This window comes from Bacillus rossius, chromosome 18 (genome assembly GCF_032445375.1).
Source record: "Bacillus rossius redtenbacheri isolate Brsri chromosome 18, Brsri_v3, whole genome shotgun sequence".
Lineage (NCBI taxonomy): Eukaryota > Metazoa > Arthropoda > Insecta > Phasmatodea > Bacillidae > Bacillus > Bacillus rossius.
Genome location: NC_086345.1, coordinates 27464516 through 27491418, shown reverse-complemented (window position 1 = coordinate 27491418; position 26903 = coordinate 27464516). Strand labels below are relative to the sequence as shown.

Below are 26903 nucleotides of genomic sequence, written 5' to 3'. Positions count from 1 at the left end.
CATTTTTAGGTAAGAGTTAAATTTATTTAATAAACTACACTTCTCTTACATGGATCTGGTCTACCTCTACATGGAACCGGGACTCGTTGGATATTTTTCCTGTTGTGCTGATGAATAAAGCCTGACGAATACATTGCCACGAATCAAGCTGTTATGTTTACTGTCCTGCCTGAGCGAACTGTGTGATGCTGCGCCTGCCATGGTGCAATGATTGTGCAGGGAAGTTAAATAGTAAGCAGGGTGGTTGAATATTCATTAGGTACTGTGCCACTATTCAGCATTTGCTGAGTATATGCTCAATATCATATATATATTTTTTTAAGGCAAACTGAAGAGTTGCTTAATTTTTTTATCATTAATATTTGCTAATATATTTGTTACTGTAGACAAAATAATATAACAAAAAAATAAAATATAATTATGGTGGATTGTTTGTAATATTTTGCTTTATCATATATATGAAATTTGTGATGTATTTCTGATTTTTCAATATTGTAACGAAATATCAAAAGTTATTATTTAATGTATTTGTAAGGCATTATGCCATAGGTATATTGGAACAGAACCTTTGTTTTGCACTGTTCTATACAGTGGTGACTCTTTGGTCACCTCTAAATTCCCAGCAATTTGCTCTCTCTGCCTTCTTCATGGGGTTATTTGCTCCTCGTTGATTTGCTCTATGGGGAGTTCGGTTTTGACTGCGAGAGCGAGTGGTAACGGACGTCGTCAAATGAAGTACTAGTGGAAGACACCAATTATGATCGTATGAAGATAGTTCTAGTTACGAAGAGAGCTTTTGTTCTTTTAAACATAGGTTTCGGTAGCATTTTGGGAGTGGATAAATTCAGAGCTGGGCAGTATCGAAAATACAAGTATTTGAGATACGTATTTTCAATACTTTTGGGTAATTTGTATCAGTAGAAAGAAATGTCTCAGTATTTTATATTTTGTATTGAAAATACATTTGAAGTGTATTTACTGTATTTTGTATTTTATAAAATACATTGCGTAATTGTATTTATAAAATATCTAATTTATTTTCTGGATATTTTAATTTTGGAAATTAGGATTGGCTATTTATTAGCAATCTGGCACTAGTGAGTGATATCATTGTACAGGTACATATTATTTGAACAGAAACGGTATCACAGATTTTACAAATTGCTGTCTTATCACGTATGTTCATACATATTTATGGAATATGATTGAAAATGTAAATAAACATGGCAAGCGATTGTGAATCAGAAAAGGGTACACACCAGCAGAAAATGATTGGTTTGCATTCAATGTCAATACAAATAATGAATCAAGTGTTGCACAAACAAACAAAATTGAACTTTAGTTATTACAATACTTACACGATAAGGCTACCCACTCGAGTATGCTAGATGGTTATCCAGTGGTGCGAAAGCTTTTCTTACGATATAATACAAGTTTAACCTCTAGTGGTCCTGTTGAAAGGTTGTTTTCATTTGCAGGTATATTACACAACCATAAACGCCACAGCTTGAGTGACAATGTTTGAGAGACTGGTTTGTCTTAAAGGGAATTCGTCCTTCATTGCTCACAAAAATGTTGCATGTATTTTGTAATTTCATCTGTATTTTAAAATACTATTTTGTATTTTGTATCTAAACTACATTTTATTTTGAGTATTTTGTAACTGTATTTTTAATAAATGTACTCAGGTATTTTGTAATTTGTATTTCAAATACATTTTCAAAGTATTTTGCCCAGCTCTGGATACATTACGTATTCCCACTTTCATGGGAGTTTTCTTTTTATCATTTTCACGTTTGGTTTCACGGGAATCTTTGATTTGAAACTTGCGCCCGTGTTGCACTGTGATGAAACCGTCGCTGTCGACACATTGTTAGTTATTGGTGGTGACATAACTTTTTTCACGCTGCGTCAGACGTAGGCCACTGGACGGACTCCCGTTACCAGAGACGCTCTGTGTTGCTGCGCATTCAGTTTTTTTTTTTTTTTCCCGCTCGAAGACTTCTTTAATGCATGGCTATAAGATAGCTCACTTTTATTATTGACTTTCAAACTTTCTCTGATTAAAACGAGTTCTTGTTTTATCTCGGCCGTTCCAGAACGCGAGTCGCTAAGCAAACAACAAGAGTAGCACGTTTTCATCTTGAAGATCATCAACATTGTTGCAAAGCAGTTCAACCTTTTTAATTAAAACTTCAAGTTTATGAGCATCAGGCTTCGTAATTTCCATCTTGGTAATCTCAAACGTGGGCTGTTCATGAGTCGCACTAGTACTGGATCCTGATTTCTTGGTCGGCGATCGAAACATTTCCGTGCGGACGACCTGCACTGACTTTAAAGAGAGAGGTTCATTATGGGGCAGAAAACCCCGGGAATCAGATTGATCTAAGACAGAAGAATTAGTATTTGATACACCAACAGACGATGGTATACAAAAATAGATTAAGATAACCTACGATGTATGATTAGCGTGCGCACACACGTCTGTCGGCTACAAACTGCCGGCCGCAGTTTAACAATTATGTTGTTTCAAATCCTTCGACTTAGATTTTCCTTCGACATTCCTTCGCACAATATAAGCTTCGCTTCGACTTCGCCTCACATTCAAAAAGAGACCTTCGCACATGCCTAGTTTTTATATAATTTTTTTGTATATATATAATATTTTTTATTTCTCATTTCATTTAATCTTTTGTTAATTATTCCATACAGTAACGGTTACGGCTGGTTGTTTATCTCGTGTGACATATTGGTGTTCGCTTATTGTATTTTTCAGGGGCGGAGCCAGGGGGGGGGGGGAGTTAGGGGTTCAAACACCCCCCCCCCCCAGCACCAAATCTTTAATTAATTTCATATTCATCACTCAAACAAATTTCATATTAAAATTAATAAAAAAAAATTACAATTACAATATTTAAATTGAAGTACCGAAAACTGCTAAAATAGCACTATTTTACACCTTAAAATCCAAATTTTCCCGGGGGAGGGCCCCCGGCCCCCACTTTAATACGGGGGGGGGGGGATTATGCTTCTTAACACCCCCCCATACACAAATCCTGGCTACGCCACTGGTATTATTGTATTTGCATCTGTCTGTTTCGCGTTGTCACGTGGTGCCTGCCTGCATGGATTGCTCTTCTCGCAGGCGGTGCCCGCCCCTGCGTGCCGTGTGTGGCCATCTAGTGTGTTTGTGCCCGCCATCATGCGACGTGACATCACCGTGACGGCTCGTGCCAGGCCGGCGGGGGGCAAGGCCCCGGGACCGGAGCAGCTGGCGGGGACGCCCTGTGGCTGCTGCTCTGCGGTGGGTCATCTCTGCAAGCGGATACCTGACGGGCGAGGACGAGAGTTCACCGTTCTATTCTATAGTCCAGTTTAAATTTTCAAAAATCCAAATACTGGCGTTATTGTTTTTATCGCACCCTGAGTACAAGACTATCGTAACTCAAAAAATTGAGTTTATGAGATATTTTTTTACCATAAGCAGGAAAATATCATTATCTAGGCACTGCAAGACTATCGCAATATTATATTTACTTTTACGGGACTTGTGGCAAATAATGTTGCGTTAGTACTCAGGGTTTGTTATTATTATAAAGTTCGATTGTTGTACTTTCTCCACCAAAATAGTGGTAAAATATATATGCTGCAATTTTACAATAAAATAATTAGTAATAAATTGTTCTAAAACAAATACATTCGGAACAATAAAAATAAATTAGCGAGCATTTGTGGTTTAAAATTGATTCAATAGGAGATGCTCAACTAAACATTTTAAATTAATTTTTCTGGTCCATGCATTTTGGTATAATTTTTTTTGCCTGGAAAACAAATTTCCTTGAATTTCAAACATTAAAAAGATAATTTTATTTTAAGATTTGTAATCAAGTTTTGATTAAATGCTACCTAATTACATGATATAACTTGTTGAATTTCGCTATTATCTCGGTTGTATCGCAATTCATCATATAGTCTTGTCCCTACTGATGAGATTCTTGAAATGTTTTTGTGGTAAATATGTAGTTGAGCGATATTAGCGGAAAAAAAATTTAAAAATGTGAAAATATTTTTATTGTATGCTCTTCAACTTCCTATTTTCATTAAAAGCGGCAGAGATAAATTCCAAATACTTTAGGAGATATCGCCGTTCTTATTTTGCTATACAAGACCTGTGTAATCATTCGACCGCTGCCATTTGTTTATTGCCATGTGTTTGTGAATGCCTAATTAATGAAAATGGTCGATTAGGTGAGGTCAGTTACATTATAAATACTTCGAAACTAAGCGTAGATTAAAAAATAATATGAATTAATTTCAATGGTTCTTTAGTTTTAAAGTATTTATAATGTAACTGACCTGACCTAACAAACAGGGACAAAGGATGAACAGTAGGAACTCACGTAAAGTTTTTTTGTTATTTATTACTTGCGCAACAATATCGAAATAACAAATAAGACTTTAAAATTAGAAACGTTAAAAACTCACCTAAGTTGGAGGCGGTAATTAAACACTGTTTTAAACAATAAATGAACTAAATAATCACGTATTGGTTCATTTGAATTCTGGCCTATCACGAACAATCACGTGACATCATTATCCAATAAAAAAATAGATACTCGTAAACAAGAAATAATGGTGAAAGCCACATGAATGCACTGGTATTGTGATGAAATTTAAAAATTCAATATCTCCTAAAGTATTTGGAATTTCTTATCTCCGCCGCTTTTAATGAAAGGAGGAAGTTGAATAGCATATAATAAAGGTATTTTCGGATTTTTAACATTTTTTTTTCGCAAATACCGCTCAACTACATATTTACAGTTTTTGTGTTTTCTTGTTGGATTTTGTGTGTTGTTTCCACCTTTTTTTTCTCATAGCCTTTAGATTATTTTCTCAATTTTCATTATTATTTTGTGTCAGTTAAGTTTTGGCATTGGGTCCAGTAAAGAAGGAATGTTGATGTTGCAGACTGTCGCGACAGCGGAGAGCTGGCACTGCACTTGTCCGTGGTCCTGAGCACAATCAAGTCTGAAGGATGCAAATATAACGTGGGTAGTTTTATTGTACTTTAGCAGTATGAATTCGCTAATTTTCTGGTAATTAAAAATTATAAAGTTTTATATTTTTCAAGCTCAATAGATTTTCAGTGTGTTGTTAACATCCACCAAAAGTTATGAAAGATTGATCAGGTTGGCCAACCGACGGGGGACATCAGGAAACCTTGAACTAGCCTTGAATTTTTTTTTTTTTTTTGTGATAGGACATCTTGTAAGGAACCCGTGAATGCTATAAAATACGCATTGAGTAGTAATTGTAATGTAAGTATTAAAAAAATAATAATTTTTAAGTTAAGTATATTTCTACAAAGACTCAGTTTTCTTTGTTATTCAAACTATATTATCTATATGAGAATACAGTAGAATCTCCTTATAAAGTACATCAATAAAGCCTCAACTTTTATTACTTAGTAATGAAAGTACTTTATTCTGAAAGTTACCTTTAAAACGTAGTATTTTTGATTTTTAAAAATAAAGTAGTAGGGGATCAAATGTTACAATAGCTTGAAAGCAAATTTTTGTAAAAACAACAAGAGTTTTAAAAAAAATTACTGAACGTAATATAGTAGCCTAAATTCTAGGCCTACATATACAAAATTTATATCTGTCGAACACAAAATGACAAAATCGTTTAAACTATTTTGCAGATATGTACATTTATTGGGATAGAATTCCCTCGTCATCTCCTAGGCGAAGTCTCTTGCGACCAGCAGACCAAAGATGACTGTTCATACAGTTTAATAATTTTTCGTGATCTTTTATTATTGTTGACAGTGCAGTGGGCACCAAACCAAATGACCGTGCCACATCTGCATTTTTCCTGCCTTTGTAAACTTCTTTTAAAATTTCCACATTTTCCTTTTAAAGTAAACTGCTTGTTTTTCTTTTTATCTTTATGGCCATCCATCCTGATTAAAATATTCAATCAACAATATTGTTAGCCTCGCGCCACGTCAAACGTAAACAAACCTCGCATCCATAGATAACCATAGCGCCGCACTAGTAGCGCACGTTGCGAGCATGGCTGTGCCAGGCAAACATTCCAAATCTTCTTGGCAACACAATTAAAGCGTGTCGGCCATGTTGTGACACAAAACAGTTGAAACTTAACCTTCATCAATTAACATTGGATTTTCTATTAGGTATATAAGTTGAAATACGGTAAACTCTCCATTATCCGGGGACTGGATTATCCGGTTTTCAGGTTATCCGTGCTTGATTTTTTTTATGAAGTTGTAAAAAAAATTGACGGGGGTTGTAGCAACGCCGTGACTGCGCTGGGGTTTTTTTTTTTTACTACTGTGTCAGAAAGCTATTTACATGACCCTTCAGATCTCGTTCCCCGCCACCTTCACCCGTCAGTTTGTCACACTTTAAACCAAAAATAATGCCTTGACTGCTGCTTCCGGCTCAACTCCCCCCCCCCCCCCCCCCCCCCCCCCCCACCCCCCCACTCCCTTTTCCATTTTCTTTTAAAGCGTTTTTTTTTACACAGCACCTCGCCACACCTCTTTTACCTTCCCACACTCCTGACAGCTGGAAGAGGCATTTTTCCACGCAGTTATTTACATCAGTTCTCCCAAGCACATTTTGTTTTTTGTAATCATGTCTGGTAAAAGGAAACGTAAAGTGCTGAGAGTTAGAAGTTGTGGACAGGTTAAAAAAGGAGAAATTGCCGCGAAATTAGCACAGGAATATGAAATTGGAATCCAAACCGTGCAAGACATAATAAAGCAGCCAGTAACTCAATGGGGAGGGGGGAGGGCTTCTTGAAACCGCCGAGCGAGAGAGAGAAAGGGAGCATGTTGTTCGCCACCAGACACCCCTTCCTCCCCCCACACCCCCACCCCAACAAAAGCCTTCATTCTTTGTCCACAGGACCTGGCGCCAGCATAGCCACGGCCCTCTCTCGCTTTGCAGCCTTTGTTTACTGGTCGTGAACCTTTTTTTTCCATCCAACTAATGGTATTTTTCTACTTGTTTGAAAGATGCCATTTAAATCACTCTTTCTTACGAAAGATCCAACAAGGAAGCACTCGTAATAACCAGATTAGTTTAGGATTACTATTTACGTAGTCAAAACTGACGGTGCATTTCAAAACTCTCGTAACTTAGAAGGTTCTCGTAGTATCCCATACTCGTAGTTATGACTGTAAAGTGCATCCTAATTTTAATAGGCGGAATTAACAAGAAACAATATCTTGCCGCGTGAGGTAGATAAATAAAATGCAATAGCTGGAAGGGGAAAAAAAGGTGTATAATATTGTGCTGTGGTTCAGACACTTATTTTGTAGTGACCCCGGATAATAGGACGTTAGAAGGGTGGAGGGAGATGCTGAGTTGGGACTGCCGCCGCTCTCCCTCCGGTAGCAATAAAGGGGACAGGAGAAGGATGGTGGCAACACAGTGCCAGTATTGTTTACCGTCCAATAAGCTGGGACACGGTATACAAAGCCTTTGCTTGTACTCATAGAATTCTACTGAAGAGACACTCTTTTTCCAGTAAATACACCATTTTTAAGTGGTGAAATGGATTATCCGGGTTTTTTAATGGGCATTCAATTATCCGGGCATCGGAAGGTCCCAATTAACACGGATAATCGAGAGTTTACTGTACAATTTTTATTTAACGTTTGTATCTGCGTTAATAAAAACTTTTAAAGCGTGCTCTACAAATAACCAAAAGCTGGCGCAGCTAAAAACAAGTCTTGAAGAGTGGCGAGACAGCAATCGATTGTTTAGATCGTCTCGTGCACTAAAGTGTGTGATCCATGGAGGACGAATGGCGCGTTATACTGTACTATGATTCTATGAATCGTTGATACAATGTTTGTTTACGTTTTATACTTGTTAACGATTCTTGAAAGTGATAAAAATTAATCGTAATGTACATTTATATTAAAGAACCCCTGCGCAAAATCAGTAACTATTATTTAAAATTTTCCTGATAACTGGAAAAGAATGGTCGTTGTATTGAAAGGTAGGATACGTTTTTAACGTTAAAGTGAAATATTTTTACATTGTTTACATTGGTGTTTTGAGCGGGAATTTAAAATCATACGTTGAACTGAAAGATACGTTATTCTGAAGTACGTTGTAACGGAATTTCACTGTGTGTATATATATATATATATATATATATATATATATATATATATATTTATATATATATATATATTTATATATATATATATATATATTTATACTCGCATATTTACTGTACAGTAGTCGTATTCTCAAGATTTAAAGCGCAATAAGTTATACTAATAGGAACAGATATAGTGTTATCGTTAACACGTCACATGACCATGTCGATGACGACTTACATGAATTTACTCCCTATCCAAACCTTCCGATAGAAGTTTTCACTTCAAAAAAAATTGTTTCATTGAGAACACCAGAATGAGTGGGGTTTTGTTTTTACAGGAAAAGGGGCCGGGTTGCAGCGGACCCTGGTGGTGGCGATGGGTGCAGCTCCGCCCGAGCCCCGGCGAGGTGAGGGCTCCGGTCCTTTTTAATACTTACATTACAATTACTACGCAATGCGTAGGAGTTATTTTACTAACGTGATAAAACAAATTTGTTGTGCGATAATATTTTTTTCGTAAAAATTGCAAAAAAAAAAATCTCTGATTTTTACCAAAAAATTATTTTTCTTATGTTATGCAATTATATTTTACAAAGTTAGCATTTATTATTTCAAATCATATTTGTATTTTCTTAATTCTATTATTAATATTATTACTGGTTTTAATTCGAAAACAAACAATTAATTTGAATGTCCGAATTCTATTTAACTAGTTTTCTTTATAATTTAATTTTAAAAGATAATTGATTGTCACAGTTAAATCAAATCTCAGGGAAATTGTATATGCTTTTAGATCTTCAACCTTTACAAGTAGAAATATAAGTAGTGTTTCGCGTGAAGAAATGAAAACTGATTTTTATTTAATTGTTTTTAATACTTTGTTCTTTTGTCAATTATTTGACAGATTCGCATTACATTTTTTTAAACTAAAAGTCGGCATAAAATGTGTGACCCCATACACAAATAAATACGGTACACACAGAATTACTTAACACAGCCTGATTTCGGCTTATCGCAACTGACCCAGCCAAACTGTAGGGACCGGAGTTGCAGGTTTGTCCGTTCTGCCACGAGGGTTTTTTTTTTCTATAAAAAAGAACACATTTGCCAGCAGTTTTGTCATAGAATGTTGCATTAGAAAGTGTAATAAATCTCGTGTCAAAAATAATGTTTTGATACAGTTGCATCACAGAAACCAGTCGGAATAGACGTGATGATTATGTACGGTGCCAGTTCGCATGCTGATTGGCCAACACACTTGCTCCCCCCTCTCACAGCTAGTCGTGTCACCGTAGCCGCCCTGCAGACGGCAGAGTGCATGATGTTTGGCCGAGCTATTTTAATTAAACAATTTATACATTATTGTAACATATTTATTAATAACCAGCACAGGCTAGTTATTTATGCTCATAATTCAATGCAATGTTAATTTTTTTTTTTTTTTTTACCCACAGTGAAAATTTTTGCATTAAATTGCAGTAAATGTTACTAAACAAAAAAATCTCCATATATCCATATGCGGGTAGACACAGTATGCATTGCATGGCGCGTTGGTGTTCTCAGATGAGAGTTGGTCGTCGGAGCAAGCGGAGGACGCGTACTATTGCCACGAGCTCCTGGAAAATAAAAACAAGTTGATGTGAAGCACGTTCGCAGTCTCCCAGAGACGAGGAGTAAGGCAGTCACTCTTCGTTCCAGGAAGGTTTTTTTTTTTATTTTCCTCTTTATTCTTGGAAATGTTTCCTAAACAAATTAATTTTCTCTTCCGCCTTTAGATTAGTTTTTTTTAGTTGTAAATTACAGTATGATATTTTTTTTTTAAAATTTGTGGTGAAGCAATGCAGTTGAAAATGGATCTGTTAAAATTATTTTTGCAAGATGTTATTTATGGGATTTTTGTGTCAACCATGTGTTAAATTCGTCACATTTTGTGACTTCTAAACAACAGAGTTACTAACTTTTTAAGACACATGCTGCATAGTTGTGAAAACTTTGATAAACAGTATGTACACAAATTCAGAGAATTACATATATGTGTGTGTGAAGTAGATTTATGTATGATGTATAGGGAAACCTTGCTAATCTTACTTTGAGTTATTACTATGACATATTGTTAAACTTAATGATTGATACAGCCAATTGTGTTTTCCATGAAAGTGCCTGACAGTGTATTCAAAATTGCAGTCATTAGTGAGGGGGGGGGGGGGGGGGGGACATTTATGTTGGCACAATTTTAAAAGTATATTATTATTTAAACATGAAATTGTGTTTTGTTATGTTAAAATGCTTGAAGTTTTGTTTAATAGCAGAGTTGTGAAATCTAGTGATAAGCTGGTATAAACTTGAAGCTAAGCCCTTGCACTGCCTGTGATGGATTCTCCCACGGTCACGGACACTCCCGGGTCCCCCCACCATTTGCTAACATAACTTGTGTATAGTGTTTGGTGTGCCAACTTTTTATCAATAAATTTGCATTGAAAAAGTATCACAAAATGGTAGATGATAACATACCAGTCTTCTAATGACTAATTAACAGGTCAGTAACTGGACTGGTTCATTCGCTTGACATGTATATTTAAATGTTGTCAATGGAAATTGAATATCGTTTAAATTTCAGTAAGCAGTTTGGTTAGAATTTCTGACAGCCTAGTAACACATGTTTACATTGATTCATAAACGATTTTTTTTAAATTCACAAATAGAAATTTACAATATCAAATATGAAAAATTTTTCTAATCAAAATGTACAATGTAACTATGTCTCCACCGAGTCCAAGAAATTTTTTTTTGCAAAAAACCTGTTAAATTTAAAAATAATTATTACATATAAAAAGTGTGTTTGTATATATTATGCTGGCAGAAATCACATCCCCATTTCAGAATATCTTAAATACATGCTACAAATTTGTCATTTAGATTTTTTGTGTTCGCATTTGCTGTATTAATATGCAACAGATAATGTGAAAAATTATTAGATTCGTCTAGTTGAATATTTAACTATTAAATTTAATAAATTTTGTAAAATTGCAGACACCTGAATGAAGTGTACCAAAACTGTTCTGTGTCTGGTATTGCATTACCTGAAATTTTTTTAATGTAATTCTATTTAAATACATATATGTTGTTGGCATGTATGTAATGATGCTAAGCAGGAATGTTTGGAAAATGTTTATTCAACCATAGCAGTATTTACTGTAGTGCATTGTGGTTGGGCTTAAAACACAGGAAGGAAAACCATAAAAATAAATGACCATACAACTACAGCCATGACTGCTGATAATAATGACCATTGCACTGCCATTTAAAAAATGAACAGGAAAAGCAGATGTATGTGATTCTTGCAGGAGATAAACACAGGTAGCCTGCCATCTTTAACTTGCTGTTTTCGGCCCTATGCGCAGTTTCGCTCTCCGATGATTCTAGATAGGAGACCCAGACTCAAAAGTATAAAAATGTAAAATTTATAACTTGTCAAGTCCATTATGTAACTAGTAAATAATAATCAAACTTTCAAAAATAATGGGCAAGTTAACCATCTTATATTTTCTGTTCTAACACCTTGAGTCTAGATCTGCTATCCCTAGAATCATTGGACAGCAAGTCGCAGATGGCAACATGTCTCGACCAAATATCTGTGATAACAAATGTATTGTAGGTGCAAACTATAATATGTAAATAAGGTTCAATTAAATGTTAATTTTATGTAAAGACAAAATTTTTTAATGGAACCATTGGTACTGTAATTATTGTAAAATGCTATGTGTACCAGAATCAAAAATAAAATGTGTTGGGACAGAAAACTCATTTTCTCTTATTGCTCACCTGACTAACAATCTTTTTCATTATTAAACGAGAAATGAAATTTTTTTGTGTTGGACTTAGAACAATAATTTTAGCGAAATTTAGAGGTAATTTTCAATATTTCTGACTTCCAAACTCAATTTAGCAAATATATTTACAAATAGTTGATGAAATTATGCATTAAATAACTAACAATGGCTAAACTTAGTTTAGAAAGTACCAAAAAATATTGAAATTTATGACAGGGTAATAATATTTGCAAAATTTAGAGGAAATTGTCATAAATTTCAATATTTTTTGGTACTTTCTAAACTAAGTTTAGCCATTGTTAGTTATTTAATGCATAATTTCATCAACTATTTGTAAATATATTTGCTAAATTGAGTTTGGAAGTCAGAAATATTGAAAATTACCTCTAAATTTCGCTAAAATTATTGCCCTAAGTCCAACATCAAAAAAATTGGTTCCTAGTTTTAGTTTAAAAAAAAATATGTGAAAATAAGTAGAATAACACAAAATTTTGGTAAGGTTCAATAAAAATTTATTTATTTTTTCACAGAATAAGAATACATCATTGATGGATAGGCTTGTGCAATTAAGTTTTATAGTTTAGTATCCAACTAGAAAAAAAGTACAAATGCTGTTTCTTCCAAGATATACTAGTTAAATGTGTAACGTGGGCTACAATTATTTAATTCCTATTTACCAGAACCTGATACTCTTACATTTTGATCAAGAAAACAAAATAGGTACCATACAATTTATTTATCAACAAACTGGATTATTATTTTTTTTTTTCAAAACAGTATTCCTAAATTGGTGATTAAATGAGTTTGTATTTAAATCTTAGTTAACTGCAGTCAGATTCGTTATATTTTAAATTGGCGGTATGTTAATCACAGTTTCTGCTAATTTTACATGGAATACAAAAGCATTACTTATTTCAAATATATTTTTGGAGTCGAATTGTCTGTTTTGTCATAGGTACATACAAGAATAACAATTCTACTGTGTCGCAGGGTATTGGATCAATTGTGACTATCAATTTATATGCCATTGTAACTATGTATGGAATTTACTTCTTTCACTGGCCATCGCAATGGAGTGCGTTTTTTCTGGTCTTGTAGTCCATGGTTGTCGACATTTATTTATTTTTTCAAACTTCTTGTGCATGTGTTGATATTAGCAAATAATATTTTACTTTTAAGTTTGAAATGACAAGTATGTCGTGTTTTGAATTGTTAATGTTTAGTGAGACAGTAGTGGGAAAAAAATTGAATACTTGTTGCATGTTTAAAAAACCACTTATTATTGTTCATATTTTTTGTTACGAGTCCCATTAAAACATCTTAAAGTCGCACAATGACTTAACCTTAACAGCGAACGTTGGTATATGACAAATTCATGAGGTATGCAGTGTCAAATATTTGTTATTTCAGAGTAATACCCTGTTTTATCGCATAATTGCCACAACTATATTTTAGGGCATCAAAATTTTGATTAAAAAAACATCGCGTAAACGTTGTATGATGTTTTTGGTCCTGCTATTAGATTCCGGGCACTTTGTGTAGGTATCTTTTCTATATAAAACAGTTTGTTTTAAAGTAGAAATATAATATTTATTTGGACATTACCACTTACTTATTTAATTAACGGAAATGTGAAGTTGTCTGATGTGTAAAGTAAATTATCTTTTAAAGACGTTTTTAAACGTTACAACCTTTACGTCGCTGCTGTGTACCGCTTATAAAAAAAAGGTAGCCAGCGCTAGTTGGCATCACTCATGTTGCTTCTCGTATAGAGTGCGCACACAGTCGAATATTGATGCTGATCTCTCACCGATTGCATGCAACGCACGCTCTCTGTGGAGTTCTGAGTTAACTACATTTGTTGGCCTGCACTCTTTCGTGGCGTACGACGACAATAGTTATGCATAGTTCAGGCTCGCATTCACATTTTGTTTTTATATTTGAAGTTGATGAAAGGTTTTTGTTGCATGACTTATTAATTTAAATTGTTCGGCGTGCTTTTTAAATAAACATACTTTCCATAAATGGGTTTTGTTTTTATGAATAACTTTACCTAACAAAGAAATATATTTTTTTTATGCGATACAATACGGAATTTTGAATTTTTTAATACAATTAAATGATTTGATTCAACCTCTATTTCTAAAACTTCGAAATACTAAAGATTCGTTTGCTTATGAATACTTAATTTAGCATATCTCATGAATTGTCACACACCAAAATTCACTGCTGAGATTAAGTCATTTATGTGATGATAATACCCTTTTTTTTATGTTTAATGGGACTCCATAATCAAAGACATGATCAATAAGTGACGTTTTAAATATACAACAAGTATTCAAAGTTTTTTTTTTTTTTTTGCTACCGCCTTGCTAAACATTAACAGAAAAAATTGCATAAACAATTCCAAACACTGCAAATTTATCATTTCAATTTTGAAAACAAAATAATATTTTTATTTCTTTTGTCACGTGCACCAGAAGTGGGAAAAAATAAACATTCACACCATGGACTGCACCACCACAAAACACACACACTCCATTCAGACGGGTGTTACAAGAATTAATTAACTCTCATAGTTTCAATGACGTACAAACTGATAGTCACAAATGATCCAACACCATATGATACAGTAGAAGCTTACTATATGTACCTATGATGAAACAGACATTGTGAATCAAAAATATATATAAATAAATTATAATGGTTTAAGATTCCAGATGAAATCAGCAAATGCTGATTTTTAATATATTGCTGAAATAAAATATAATTTATCTGGCACTCTTTAACAACAAACACTCGTGAATAACTACGGTATAAATATGTTACTATAAGCTCATTCAATCACTTCATTTGTGAATACAGCATTTTGAAAAAAGGTTCACATTTTTCGTAAAATTGATTGCGATGGATTCCAAAGTATTTTATGGTAAGCTAAAATTTTCTGGATCAATATGTAGAGTTCAAGTTGTGGAAAATAAGGCCAATAGAAACTGAAATTAAAGGTTGGTTAGGTTAGCTGCAAAATTAAAAAAAACTGTTATTTCATAATTTAAAAATTTTCCTTAAAATTACTGTAGCTGACTTATTTTAACCAATCTTATACTTTGGTATTATTTGTCTAATTTTTCATGAATTGCAACAAGATGTGGGATTCTAATTTTCATTCATATTCACAAATAATTTTTGTATTCATATGCGATTCAAACTAAAAAAAACTATAATTTGCACAGGCCTAATGTACATGCTTTAAGATGACCTTCAGTGAAAGTAAAATAGAGGACATTACACACATTATACATTCTGGATATTTGAAATTTTTCTGAAAGTTAAAATAAAATAAAAAGTTTTTACAATCAGTAACACAATACTTGGTGCTTCTGATACGTGAGACATAATTTGTAAATCCAACAAGCGTATTTTCCATAAAAACCTCATTATTTATAACATACAATTTATTTTCTTTCCTCTTCGAGACTGTTCCGAGGGTCTGATCCCGCATGGTGTTCTCTCAGCATCTGGAAAACACAGGTAAAAAGGGGATTTTATTATTTATCATAGTAACACAGCATTAAAATAATTAACCCAAATCATTAGGGATGTGCGAGTACCCGATATTTTCGGGTACGGTTCGAATACACAATTACCCGAACCCGGAATCATTGTACGTACATGGATTCAAACAGTATTACGAATATTCACAAAAGTTATAAATTATTTTAATACTGCTCAAAAATACTAGCAGTGAAAAATAAAATTAGGCTACTATTACGTAAGTATGTATTAATAATATGATGTATCAAAGAAAGATATGTAAATTAAATAATTAACACAGTGACATTCAAAGAATTTCGAGAGCTTAAGCTATAATTACGAATTTCGTCATATAGTAAACTATAAACTAAAAACAATTACATACCTACAAGAAAAAAACGTCTTGGCTAATTATTGGAGAAAAAATGGTTTCATTTGCTGAAACGTTTATAAAACTGAGATTTCCCTGTGGCGTCCAGTTTATTACGTTTGAGTTGGAGAATCGAATATGTTTTGGTTTTAATATTTTAAAGTGATTATTATTGATTGATTTTTAATAATTATAAACATTTCAATCTCAGTGTAATAAATAATTGCCAGTAGTTACAGTTAGAAAAAAAGAACACAAATAATTTTTAAATTAATCAGTTATTATTAATTATTCTGTGCTTAATATTCGGAATCGGATTCATATCTCAAATATTTCCAGGGATTCGAATCGGATTCAAACCGAACTGAAAATCAAGGATTCGCACATCCTACAAAGCATATTATCAAAGCAACATCTATTAAAGCATGTAGACACACACTAATTATCTCGGCTAGACCTCTCAAAATGCACACATGTACAATCAAGTTTGGCAAAGGAACTCTTTTTCCAGTTGATTCTTATCTTGTGCATTATATACCAATGGCCCAATGGGAACACCTATTTCAGAAATATATATATCCAATAATATTTTTTTTGAGCCACTAGTAATTATTAATTTCTTCTAGGGATGGGACGATTCCAAAATTTTCGATTCCGATACCCGATTATCGATTCATTAAAAAATCCTTCGATTCTCGATACTCACCTAGTTAACTCAATATTAAATAATTCAAATTCTATTAGCAACATTTTTTTTTTTTCAGCTTTCAATACATATATGATGTAGCATACATCATAAATTCATATTTATCAAATTTGAGTACACAACTAAGGTACTAACATTAACTCATATAAATGTTTACATCATTAGAAGTTAATGGCTCATATGTCAAAGGGGTCAAACTAATCTAAAATTTGTTTTGTAATACGGAATAAACTATAAAAAAAAAAAAATTTAAGCTTACCTTGAGCAGTATAAATTATTTTCGTTCATACAACTTGCCTAACTTAGAGAAGGGTACAAATTAACTAAAAAATTTGTAAAATGAAACAGTAACAAAATTAAGCAACAACTAGAGAACTAGCAAATGAAAGTGTTGTACTTGATTGTGGTATTTCGGCGTTAATTTACATTTAAGAAACACAAATTCATTCGTTGTTACTTCGGCGTTGTGGTAACAACCCAACAAAATCTATAAAACACTGACCAACTAATCATCATCGTCACACCATTCGAAAATGAATGTTTGTTTACATTTTTCCGCTTTTTGGCGCGATTTAAAATGCTTGTGCTGCCCCGTACGGCTGGGTGACGAAGTAGCCTGGTTCGCCCGATAATCTGCTTGATACTACGACGCTGTTCCAACTATATGCCAGCGCCCCCGGCTGACGTGATATGGCCACTCACGTAAGGCTGTTCCAAACACCGTTCGCCCAATCATCTGCTTGCTTTTGTATTTATTTGGTGTCGCTGTTCCAAGCTGACGCCAGTGCCCCGAGTGGTGTGCGTGGACTTTAAAACTTCGCCTGTTTGTCTTATCTATCCAAACATTATGCCGGAAAGGAAAATAAACGCCGTAGTTTTGCGTATTTTTACAGTATATTTTTGGGTTTAACATTATAACGTGAGCGTGTGTAAGCTTTTGTTTGCTTTAGTGCATTTATGATTAATGTTCAGTGGCGGCCATGTTGCGGTGTTTGTTTACCAGTGAAGAGACAAATCTTTTAGCCAGTATTTAAATTTCCCGTAAAAACATTGCGATTTCGCATTTTAATACTAAATTTCGTGGAGAAACGCAGTGTTGTGGCGATTTCGGGTAAAAACTGTATTTTATGGTGATTTTGCGTTTATCGTCGTTTAATCGCGATCGCGAAAAGAACAGTCCCCTTCTAATACGCAGTGATAATTTTTTTATAAATAATTTTTGTACTTTGACTTGTGTATAACATCGACCCAAGTTTTAGATATTGTTTATTTGTGGAAATATGACTGTTATATATGCGTCTAGTCAGTCATAACCCCACTCAAAGAGTCGTTAAATAATTGTATCTGACAGATTTGCAATGTTGTGAAATGGTTTTTTTTCTACATGCGGGAATCGACTTTTATCATCGATTATCGATTATCGATTATTTAAGTAGAATCGGTAGGTATCTATGAAATTGGGAATCGGTTTTCCCATCCCTAATTTCTTCCCTACAATAGGTTATAAGAAAAGAGAAGGGGGTAATACAGAGTGGCTAGCAAACCTGTTAAAAAAAATTCTGACTCTCCCAGATTTTGAAAAAAAAATTTTTCCCTAACTACTGATATTAGTTAGTTTCCAATAACTATCAAAATTAAAAATTGCGGCATATAGGTATACCACACTTCACTCTTTCAACAGGCAACTATCCAATGTTATCGCACTGCTGTTGATATCACCAAAGTTAATGCATGTGGTCAGAGGGCTGACGTACTCGCAAGCAAAAAAGGATTGGGAGTTTGAACTTCCAACCAGTTCAATCAAAATAAACCCTCTACAGTAACTTATACCATGAATGAGACTTTTTTTAAAAATGAATTTAATTAGTTTCGTGTCTTTCATTGCAATTTTAAACACACCCAGACCTGAACACAGTGAAAAAACAAGTTGAAGACACCATCTGTTTATACGTACTCAACAAGCATCAGTTATCATGAAAAAATTTAAATTTAAATCAGCACAATAAAAAAAAAATTGACCCTTACCACACAAGCGTAATATCTCTGGCAACTTAAAAACTGACAAAATTTAGTTAAAAGAACCAAAGCACTATTTAGTCAACCATTATTAAATCAGTTTAGTCAACAGAAATGCTGGAAAATGAAAAAGTGTTGCAATTACAGACTATACTCACCTTCAACATTCTCGACATCTTGAAAGGATTCATCTACCAGTAGCCCAGCTATACAGTCTCTGCTTAATATCTGTGGGAATAAACATAGAATTTTATTTGCAACATCACTAGGACACGAGACTACATATTATGGCAGACAGGCTGACGGTATGCACAATTTTAAAGGATTCTAACACTGACAGTTTCCCCCGAAATCTTCTGTAACAGTGTAATAGCCAATGTAATGAGCCATAATCTGATTACAAATTAAAAACTTAAAAAATATAAAATAATAGTGACACTTTTTATTTAAATCTGTTAATTATTGAAACAATATTCATTAATAAATATATCTTAATTTTTTTTCTTCAAATTTTGAGGATTAATTATTTGTATGAGAATGGTGTTAATACACATATTTAGATATTTCATTTAATATTTCAGTCATGTTGGCCAACTCACTGCTCATTCACCCTGCAATGTTAAGACCCTGTAAGACCATAGAGTACAAAAACTGAATGCAACTATTAAAACTATCAATGAGGGAGTAAAATTAAAATAAGAATGTACCACAATGTAACACAGCCTGTTTGCAACAGTCCTAACATGTGGGCGGTTCGTGCTCTTATCCTAATGTGAATGATGTCACATAACTGCTCTGTCTACAATTACCGATGTCCGAATCTATTCATTTCTAAAGTAATCACCAAAGTGCAGTAAATATACCAAATTAGTTTTTTTTTACGTTCACTGTCCACATCATTCCATGCTATTCAGAGGGTCACGAGGACCAATCAGCGATCAGCGTCCATCGGACGTCTGATGCAATTTGGGACATCGCAACTGTAGACGGGGGTTTAGGTTTAGACTACCACTAAACCAGCCAGCGTTGAGTGACATGGTCTTCCATGTTTTTTATGTCCAGTCACAACCTCATTTATACAAGCCTAAACGGACCAAAGTTTTGGCAGTTTGTAATAAGGAGGTTTAATTTCTAAAGAAAATTCAAGCGAAGTTTAAAATATTACCACAGTAAAACACCACAGCTACAAGTTGGGTGGAACCTTCATGAGAGACTGCACATGATAATATCTAAATACACCTGGTGGATGAATTTCAGGATTCTTTCAGAACCTTTATAAAACTTTCATACAAATTCTTTATAATAAAGGGTATATATTTATGTATATTAGCAAAACTAAACATAAAAAAAAAATCAAATTTTAGGCAGGAATGTGGCAATTTTTAAGTTAGAAAGCTAAAACATTTTTCGAAAATTATTTCCGCATGATTTAAAGTGGAATGTCTCAAAAACTATTTATAACTAAATAATGACTACAAAATATTGTGAGGCGTCAAAAAACAAAATGCAAGTAAGTAAAAGGCTGGCAGAAATTCAAGTTTCATGACTTTCAAGAACAGTACTTCTATTTTATTTATTTATTAATTAAATTGTAACATGCCAATCACAGATGAAGAAAACCTTATTTGGTAAGCACAATAAACGAACACCATATACTAACAATAAACAACACAGGACGAAGGAGAAACAAAGAAAGCACAACTACGAGATCAATACTACAATGATAAAATTAAAATTATACATAAAAACAGTTATATCTATAATATTAATGCCAATCAAAGGAAATAAAAACTATTGAAAAAAATAAGAGTATATACACATGATTATTAATAAAGCAAAATAAATACCAAGTTAAAAAAAATGCGGTAAATATTTACTTGGGCGGTATTTCCGAAAAAAAATGTTAAAAATCCAAAAATACCTTTATTTTATGCTCTTCAACTTCCTCTTTTCATTAAAATTGGCGGAGGTAAGAAATTCCAAATACTTTAGGAGATATCGAATTTTTAAATTTCATCATATGTAGTTGAGCGGTATTTTCGAAAATAAATGTTAAAAATCCGAAAATACCTTTATCATATGCTCTTCAACTTCCTCTTTTCATTAAAAGCGGCGGAGATAAGAAATTCCAAATACTTTAGGAGATATAGAATTTTTTAATTTTGCAATACAAGACCTGTGGAAACATTCGAGCGGCGCCATTTTTGTTATTTTGCCGTGTGTTCGTGAATACGTGAATCGTGAATGCGTAATTAATAAAATGGTTGATTAGGTCAGGTCAGTTACATTATTAATACTTTCAAACTAAGCCGACATTAAAAATTATTTTGTGAATTAATTTTAATGGCTGTTTAGTTTTAAAATATTTATAATGTAACTGACCTGACCAAACAAACCCGGACAGACGGTGAACAGTAAACTAAAATGGTCGATTAGGTCAGATCAGTTACATTATAAATACTTTCAAACTAAGGTGATATTAAAAATAATGTGAATTAATTTTAATAATTCTTTAGTTTTAAATTATTTATAATGTAACTGACCTTACCTAACAAACCCGTAACAAAGGATGAACAACTCACGTAAATTTTTTTGTTACTTATTACTTGCGCAACAATATCAAAATAACAAATAAGACTTTAAAATTAGAAACGTTAAAAACTCACCTAAGTTGGAGGCGGTAATTAAACACCGTTTTAAACAATAATTGAACTAAATAATCACGTATTAGTTCATTTGAATTCTGGCCTATCACGAACAATCACGTGAAATCATTATCCAATAAAAAAATAGATACTCGTACGTAAACAAGAAACAATGGTGCACGCACGCCACAGGAATGCGCTGGTTTTGTGCTGAAATTTAAAAATTCGATATCTCCTAAAGTATTTGGAATTTCTAATCTCTGCCGCTTTTAATGAAAAGAGGAATTTGAAGAGCATATAATAAAGGTATTTTCGGATTTTTAACATTTTTTTCGCAAATACCGCTCAACTACATATGAAGAAATTTAAAAATTCGATATCTCCTAAAGTATTTGGAAATTCTAATCTCCGCCGATTTTAATGAAAAGAGGAAGTTGAAGAGCATAAAATAAAGGTATTTTCGGATTTTTATCATTTTTTTTCGGAAATACCGCCCAAGTAAATATTTACCAAAAATGCTATAAATCTAGTACTGTAAGGTTAGATGAATCAGTTCGTAAAAAATCAGGAATCAATCTTAAGACAAAATCATTATATTTGCGAAGTGTGCACAAGGTAATTTTTGAAGGACTGAAACTATGGCACTAATACTGTGTTATCAATAATTAATTTACAGTTGTTTTTAGAGCTATAATGGTTATTAAAGAAAACAAGATCTTCTAGTTTTTGGTTATAAATATTAAGAGGCCCGCCTACCTGGGCACACATACGGTGTGCAGAGCTTCAGGAAAAACAACGCGATTTCAAAACTACTCAAGATATCCGAGTGGGGCCTATTTACGAATAGCATTTAAGAGTTCGCTGAGGACCGAAAAGTACTTTTAATTTCGGATTAAGCTTTTAAACTGTATTTTTAGAAGCGTTAAAATGCCTAAAACGCGTGTTTTCAGAGGAATTTTTAGGCATAAAACAATCAGTACAGATTCTTGAAAGCACTTAAGGGGCTTGCATAACACCTTTATCTTCATTTCTCCGCCATGTAATGTTACGGTCACCGCTCAGATTCCACAGTTATCCTGTGACGACGAGAAGACTGCGCGCCAGTCCAGAGGAGACACCGCGCTAGAAGCACCAGCGAGCGTCGCACTTATCATCCCGCCTCACTATCATACATACACCCCTGACGAGGCGGGCCCCTTAAGGAAATATTTCCTAGTAAATGATTTGATTTTAGTTTTTTTTCTTAACTGAGACATACTAAATTTAGTTACCTTATTGTGACCGAGGGCAAGTGAATGCGAGCAGAGCAGAATGGGATCGTGTAGTTTCTAGGTCTTGCAGTTGGCCCCAAGCCGCAGCAGCTCGCATGAGTCACCGGTCCAGCTCACCCGAGATGCAGCTGCAGCTCACCCAAGATGCCACTGCTGCTGCAGCTCTCCCAGGTCGCCGGTGCATCTCGCCCAAGATGCCGGTGCATCTCGCCCAGGTCGCGGGCGCATCTCGGCCAGGTCGCCGGCGCATCTCGCCCAGGTCGCCGGCGCACCTCGCCCAGGTAGTCGGCGCATCTCGCCCAGGTCGCCGGCGCATCTCGCCCAGGTCGCCGGTGCATCTCGCCCAGGTCGCCGGTGCATCTCGCCCAGGTCGCCGGTGCATCTCGCCCAGGTCGCCGGTGCATCTCGCCCAGGTCGCCGGCGCATCTCGCCCAGGTCGTCGGTGCATCTCGCCCAGGTCGCCGGCGCATCTCGCCCAGGTCGCCGGCGCATCTCGCCCAGGTCGCCGGCGCATCTCGCCCAGGTAGTCGGCGCATCTCGCCCAGGTTGCCGGTGCATCTCGCCCAGGTCGCCGGTGCATCTCGCCCAGGTCGCCGGTGCATCTCGCCCAGGTCGCCGGTGCATCTCGCCCAGGTTGCCGGTGCATCTCGCCCAGGTCGCCGGTGCATCTCGCCCAGGTCGCCGGCGCATCTCGCCCAGGTAGTCGGCGCATCTCGCCCAGGTTGCCGGTGCATCTCGCCCAGGTCGCCGGTGCATCTCGCCCAGGTCGCCGGTGCATCTCGCCCAGGTCGCCGGTGCATCTCGCCCAGGTCGTGGGCGCATCTCGCCCAGGTCGCCGGTGCATCTCGCCCAGGTCGCCGGTGCATCTCGCCCAGGTCGCCGGTGCATCTCGCCCAGGTCGCCGACGCATCTCGCCCAGGTCGCCGACGCATCTCACCCAGGTCGCCGGTGCATCTCGCCCAGGTCGCCGGCGCATCTCGCCCAGGTCGCCGGCGCATCTCGCCCAGGTAGTCGGTGCATCTCGCCCAGGTTGCCGGTGCATCTCGCCCAGGTCGCCGGTGCATCTCGCCCAGGTCGCCGGTGCATCTCGCCCAAGATGCAGCTGCAGCACGCCCAAGATGCTGCTGCATTTTGCAATAGTCACCGGTGCGGCTATGCAGTTTTTTATATCTGAAACAAAACATAAAAGCGTTTTAGTATATAGTGTTCTGGTTGTTACCGTATTGGCGGTTAATATTCCCTGCAACGGATGACCACAAAAAAAAATATTCAAGATTGCCAACATTTGTTTTGAAAAATTAATGACGTACAGATTATCAGGCTGCCCCTCAATCCCACACAGTTCTCAGATTTCCAAAGAAAATATATGTGTTAGTTTAGGTATTGAGTTGCCACTCCTCATCTTCCTTACTTGGAGGACTTCCCCCTGCCTACGTCCCTGAGGGGGGCAGCGTACGGTCTACCCAAGTGGCACAGATAGGTTAACAAATCTGTTCCACATTTTGTTTTCACAATGTATTTTTACAAGATAAATGACTAAAACAAGCATTTTCAGAATCATTTATAGAAATGGAAACCCTCGGTACAAATGCTTGAATCTACTCAAGGGACCTCCATCACACCTTTATTTTTATTTCTTAGCCATATACATACCTAGTATTATAGTCTCCACTCACAAATGGTATACAGTGACAGAAGCATTAGCGAAAGTCGCTCTATCATCCCGCTTCACCGATACAAATACACCCCCAGACTAGGTAGACCTCTTAAGAGAAAAAACAAATAAAAGTAACTTTAAGGATGTATATATTCTCTCAGAAAGGTGCCTCCAGAGCACACGCGAACAATAATGGGGACTAAAACTGCCTACCTACATCACCATTAACAATGCAGATGATATGTTAACATTTTCAGTTTTTTTTCTCCATTACCATAAGTTATTTCAATTTGTATAAGTTTTCAATAATGTTTTGTTAAGCAAATTCTCTGGTCTTCATAGATGTTTGCACCAAAAGAAATAAAAATTTAAAAAGCATCTTGGCAGGATAATCAAGCAACATTAATGGAAATACGTAATATTCTTAGTGTGGCTTTACCTTGAAGTAACAATAATATATAAGAAAATACTTTTTTTTTTTCAAACACTAGATGTTCCGTAATTTATAAATTCCTATTGGTTTCAAGAAATTTCAGTTTATAGTTTACATTACAGTACCTTGTACATGACCGCCACTATGTTTTACTTTATGTTGCTGATCATGTGGTTTTCCACAATTAAGAATGTGCATATTTTGTATTTTGATATTATGCGGCAGCAAAAGGTAAATAAATTAAAAAAAAAAAAAAAGTGAGTTCCTACTGTTCATCCAAACCCAAGCATCAACCCTTGACAGATTTAATTTTTATCAGTATGGAGGTGCGAAGCACCGACGGTAGATATGTAGTTGAGCGGTATGTATTTGCAAAAAAAAAAAATGTTAAAAATTCGAAAATACCTTTATTGTATGCTCTTAAACTTCCTCTTTTCATTAAAAGAAGCGGAGGTAAGAAATTCTTAATACTTTAGGAGATATTGAATTTTTAAATTTCATCATATGTTGTTCATCAGTATTTGCGAAAAAAAAATGTTAAAAATCCGAAAATACCATTATTATATGCTCTTGAACTTCCTCTTTTCATTAAAAGCGGCGGAGATAAGAGAAATTCCAAATACATTAGGAGATATCGAATTTTTAAATTTCATCACAATACAAGTGCATTCATGTGGCATTCACAATTGTTTCTTGTTTATGAGTATCTATTTTTTTTATTGGATAATGATGTCACGTGGCCAGAATTCAAATGAACCAATACATGATTATTTAGATCATTTATTGTTTAAAACTGTGTTTAATTACTGCCTCCAACTTAGGTGAGTTTTTAATGTTCCTAATTTTAAAGTCTTATTTGTTATTTCAATATTGTTGCGTAAGTAATAAGTAACAAAAATTTTTTACGTGAGTTGTTACTGTTCATCCTTTGTGCCGGTTAATTAGGTCAGGTCAGTTACATTATAAATACTTTAAAACTAAAAAACCATTGAAATTAATTCATATTATTTTTAATGTACGCTTAGTTTCAAATATTTATAATGTAACTGACCTGACCTAATCAACCATTTTCATTAATTAGGCATTCACAAACACAAGGCAATAAAAAAAATTGTACCGGTCGAATGATTACACCGGTCTTGTATAGCGAAATAAGAACGTCGATATCTCCTAAAGTATTGGGAATTTCTTATCGCCGCCACTTATAATGAAAAGAGGAAGTTGAAGAGCATATAATAAAGGTATTTTCGGATTTTTAACATTTTTTTTTTCGCAAATACCGCTCAACTACATATTTACCCCCAATTTTAGCTACGTGCACTAATTCCACGGTAAAAGCAAAGCTCACATCGTAAACTACTGTGTATTCAGGGAAAAACTGCACGAGTTGACAAACACGCAGTTCCAAATCGTTTTGCATCAAACGTCACTTTGTACAATATGTCTATTACATCGTCCAAAAATTTTAAAGCAAAAACACTTAACATTAACTACAAGCGAACTGTATAAACGCTTCAAAGACCACTCAATCAAAAAATTACATGTATAGAAAATACTGTATTATCACAAAAATTAGAGTTTTTCGTTAAAATGTACTCCACATATGCACAAGTGAGACAATAAATTAGAAATACAAACTCGCCTTCATATGAAATTGGGTCCGTATATCATTCTGGATCGCTGAAGTATGGCTCATCATCTTCGTTGCCTTCATTCTTCGTCGACTTGTTATTTTCAGTACCGTGGGATGCCTTTTCGGCATCTTTCTTTTTGGCCATCTTGGAAACCTCGTGAACCGGAACGCATAGAGTAAATAAAGTACGAACTTGCTGCTGCATTACAGTCGGAAAAGGAAAGGGGCACGTAGTTGATTAAACATGTTAAGTAACTTTAACAACTAAACATTTACTTATATCAATGTTAGGATGGTTTTTTACAATATTATTGGCATTTCATTCAACGAATTACGTAGCAGACACATTTTAAAAATATATCATATTCATATTAAAATATTTAAAGATTTTTCAGTATTTAAGAAAAGTGACAAACATTGTACTCAATATATTTGATCTGAGACAGAATTATTAAAGGAATTTTATTTCTCTTAAAGAACAACCTTAACACCGATTCTCAAGTTCTGTTATATTTTCTAGGCGGGATAACACAGAATAAATTGTGAGAAGTATAACTTTTTTTCAGGAAAATGGCAAAAAAAGTTTTTGAAAAAAACAAAAATGATAAACACCATATTGGTTTCAATAGAGTTTTGGGTGAAACAATTTTTTTTTTTTTATCG

The 26903-nt window shown here is 35.0% G+C and overlaps 1 protein-coding gene and 1 long non-coding RNA gene across 3 annotated transcripts; one reads left to right on the top strand and one right to left on the bottom strand.

Moving 5' to 3' along the window:
• Positions 1-679: 679 nt before the first annotated feature.
• On the top strand, positions 680-10346 carry LOC134541069 (uncharacterized). The gene is made up of 5 exons (XR_010076545.1): positions 680-763; positions 3146-3304; positions 4969-5048; positions 8484-8552; positions 9709-10346. It is a non-coding gene; the product is annotated as an uncharacterized LOC134541069 (long non-coding RNA).
• Positions 8962-26431, bottom strand: LOC134541068 (uncharacterized). Of its 2 annotated transcripts, XM_063384212.1 has the most exons (5): positions 26250-26431; positions 22518-23687; positions 18760-18829; positions 15428-15493; positions 8962-9761 (listed from the first exon to the last, which is right to left on the bottom strand). In XM_063384212.1, the coding sequence occupies exon 2, from the start codon at positions 23645-23647 to the stop codon at positions 22631-22633; it is 1017 nt and encodes a 338-aa protein (XP_063240282.1). In that variant the 5' UTR covers positions 23648-23687; positions 26250-26431; the 3' UTR covers positions 8962-9761; positions 15428-15493; positions 18760-18829; positions 22518-22630. The 2 variants fall into 2 exon arrangements, with proteins under 2 accessions (XP_063240282.1, XP_063240280.1); XM_063384210.1 differs by lacking the exon at positions 8962-9761 and having other exon boundaries at positions 12465-15493.
• Positions 26432-26903: the final 472 nt, after the last annotated feature.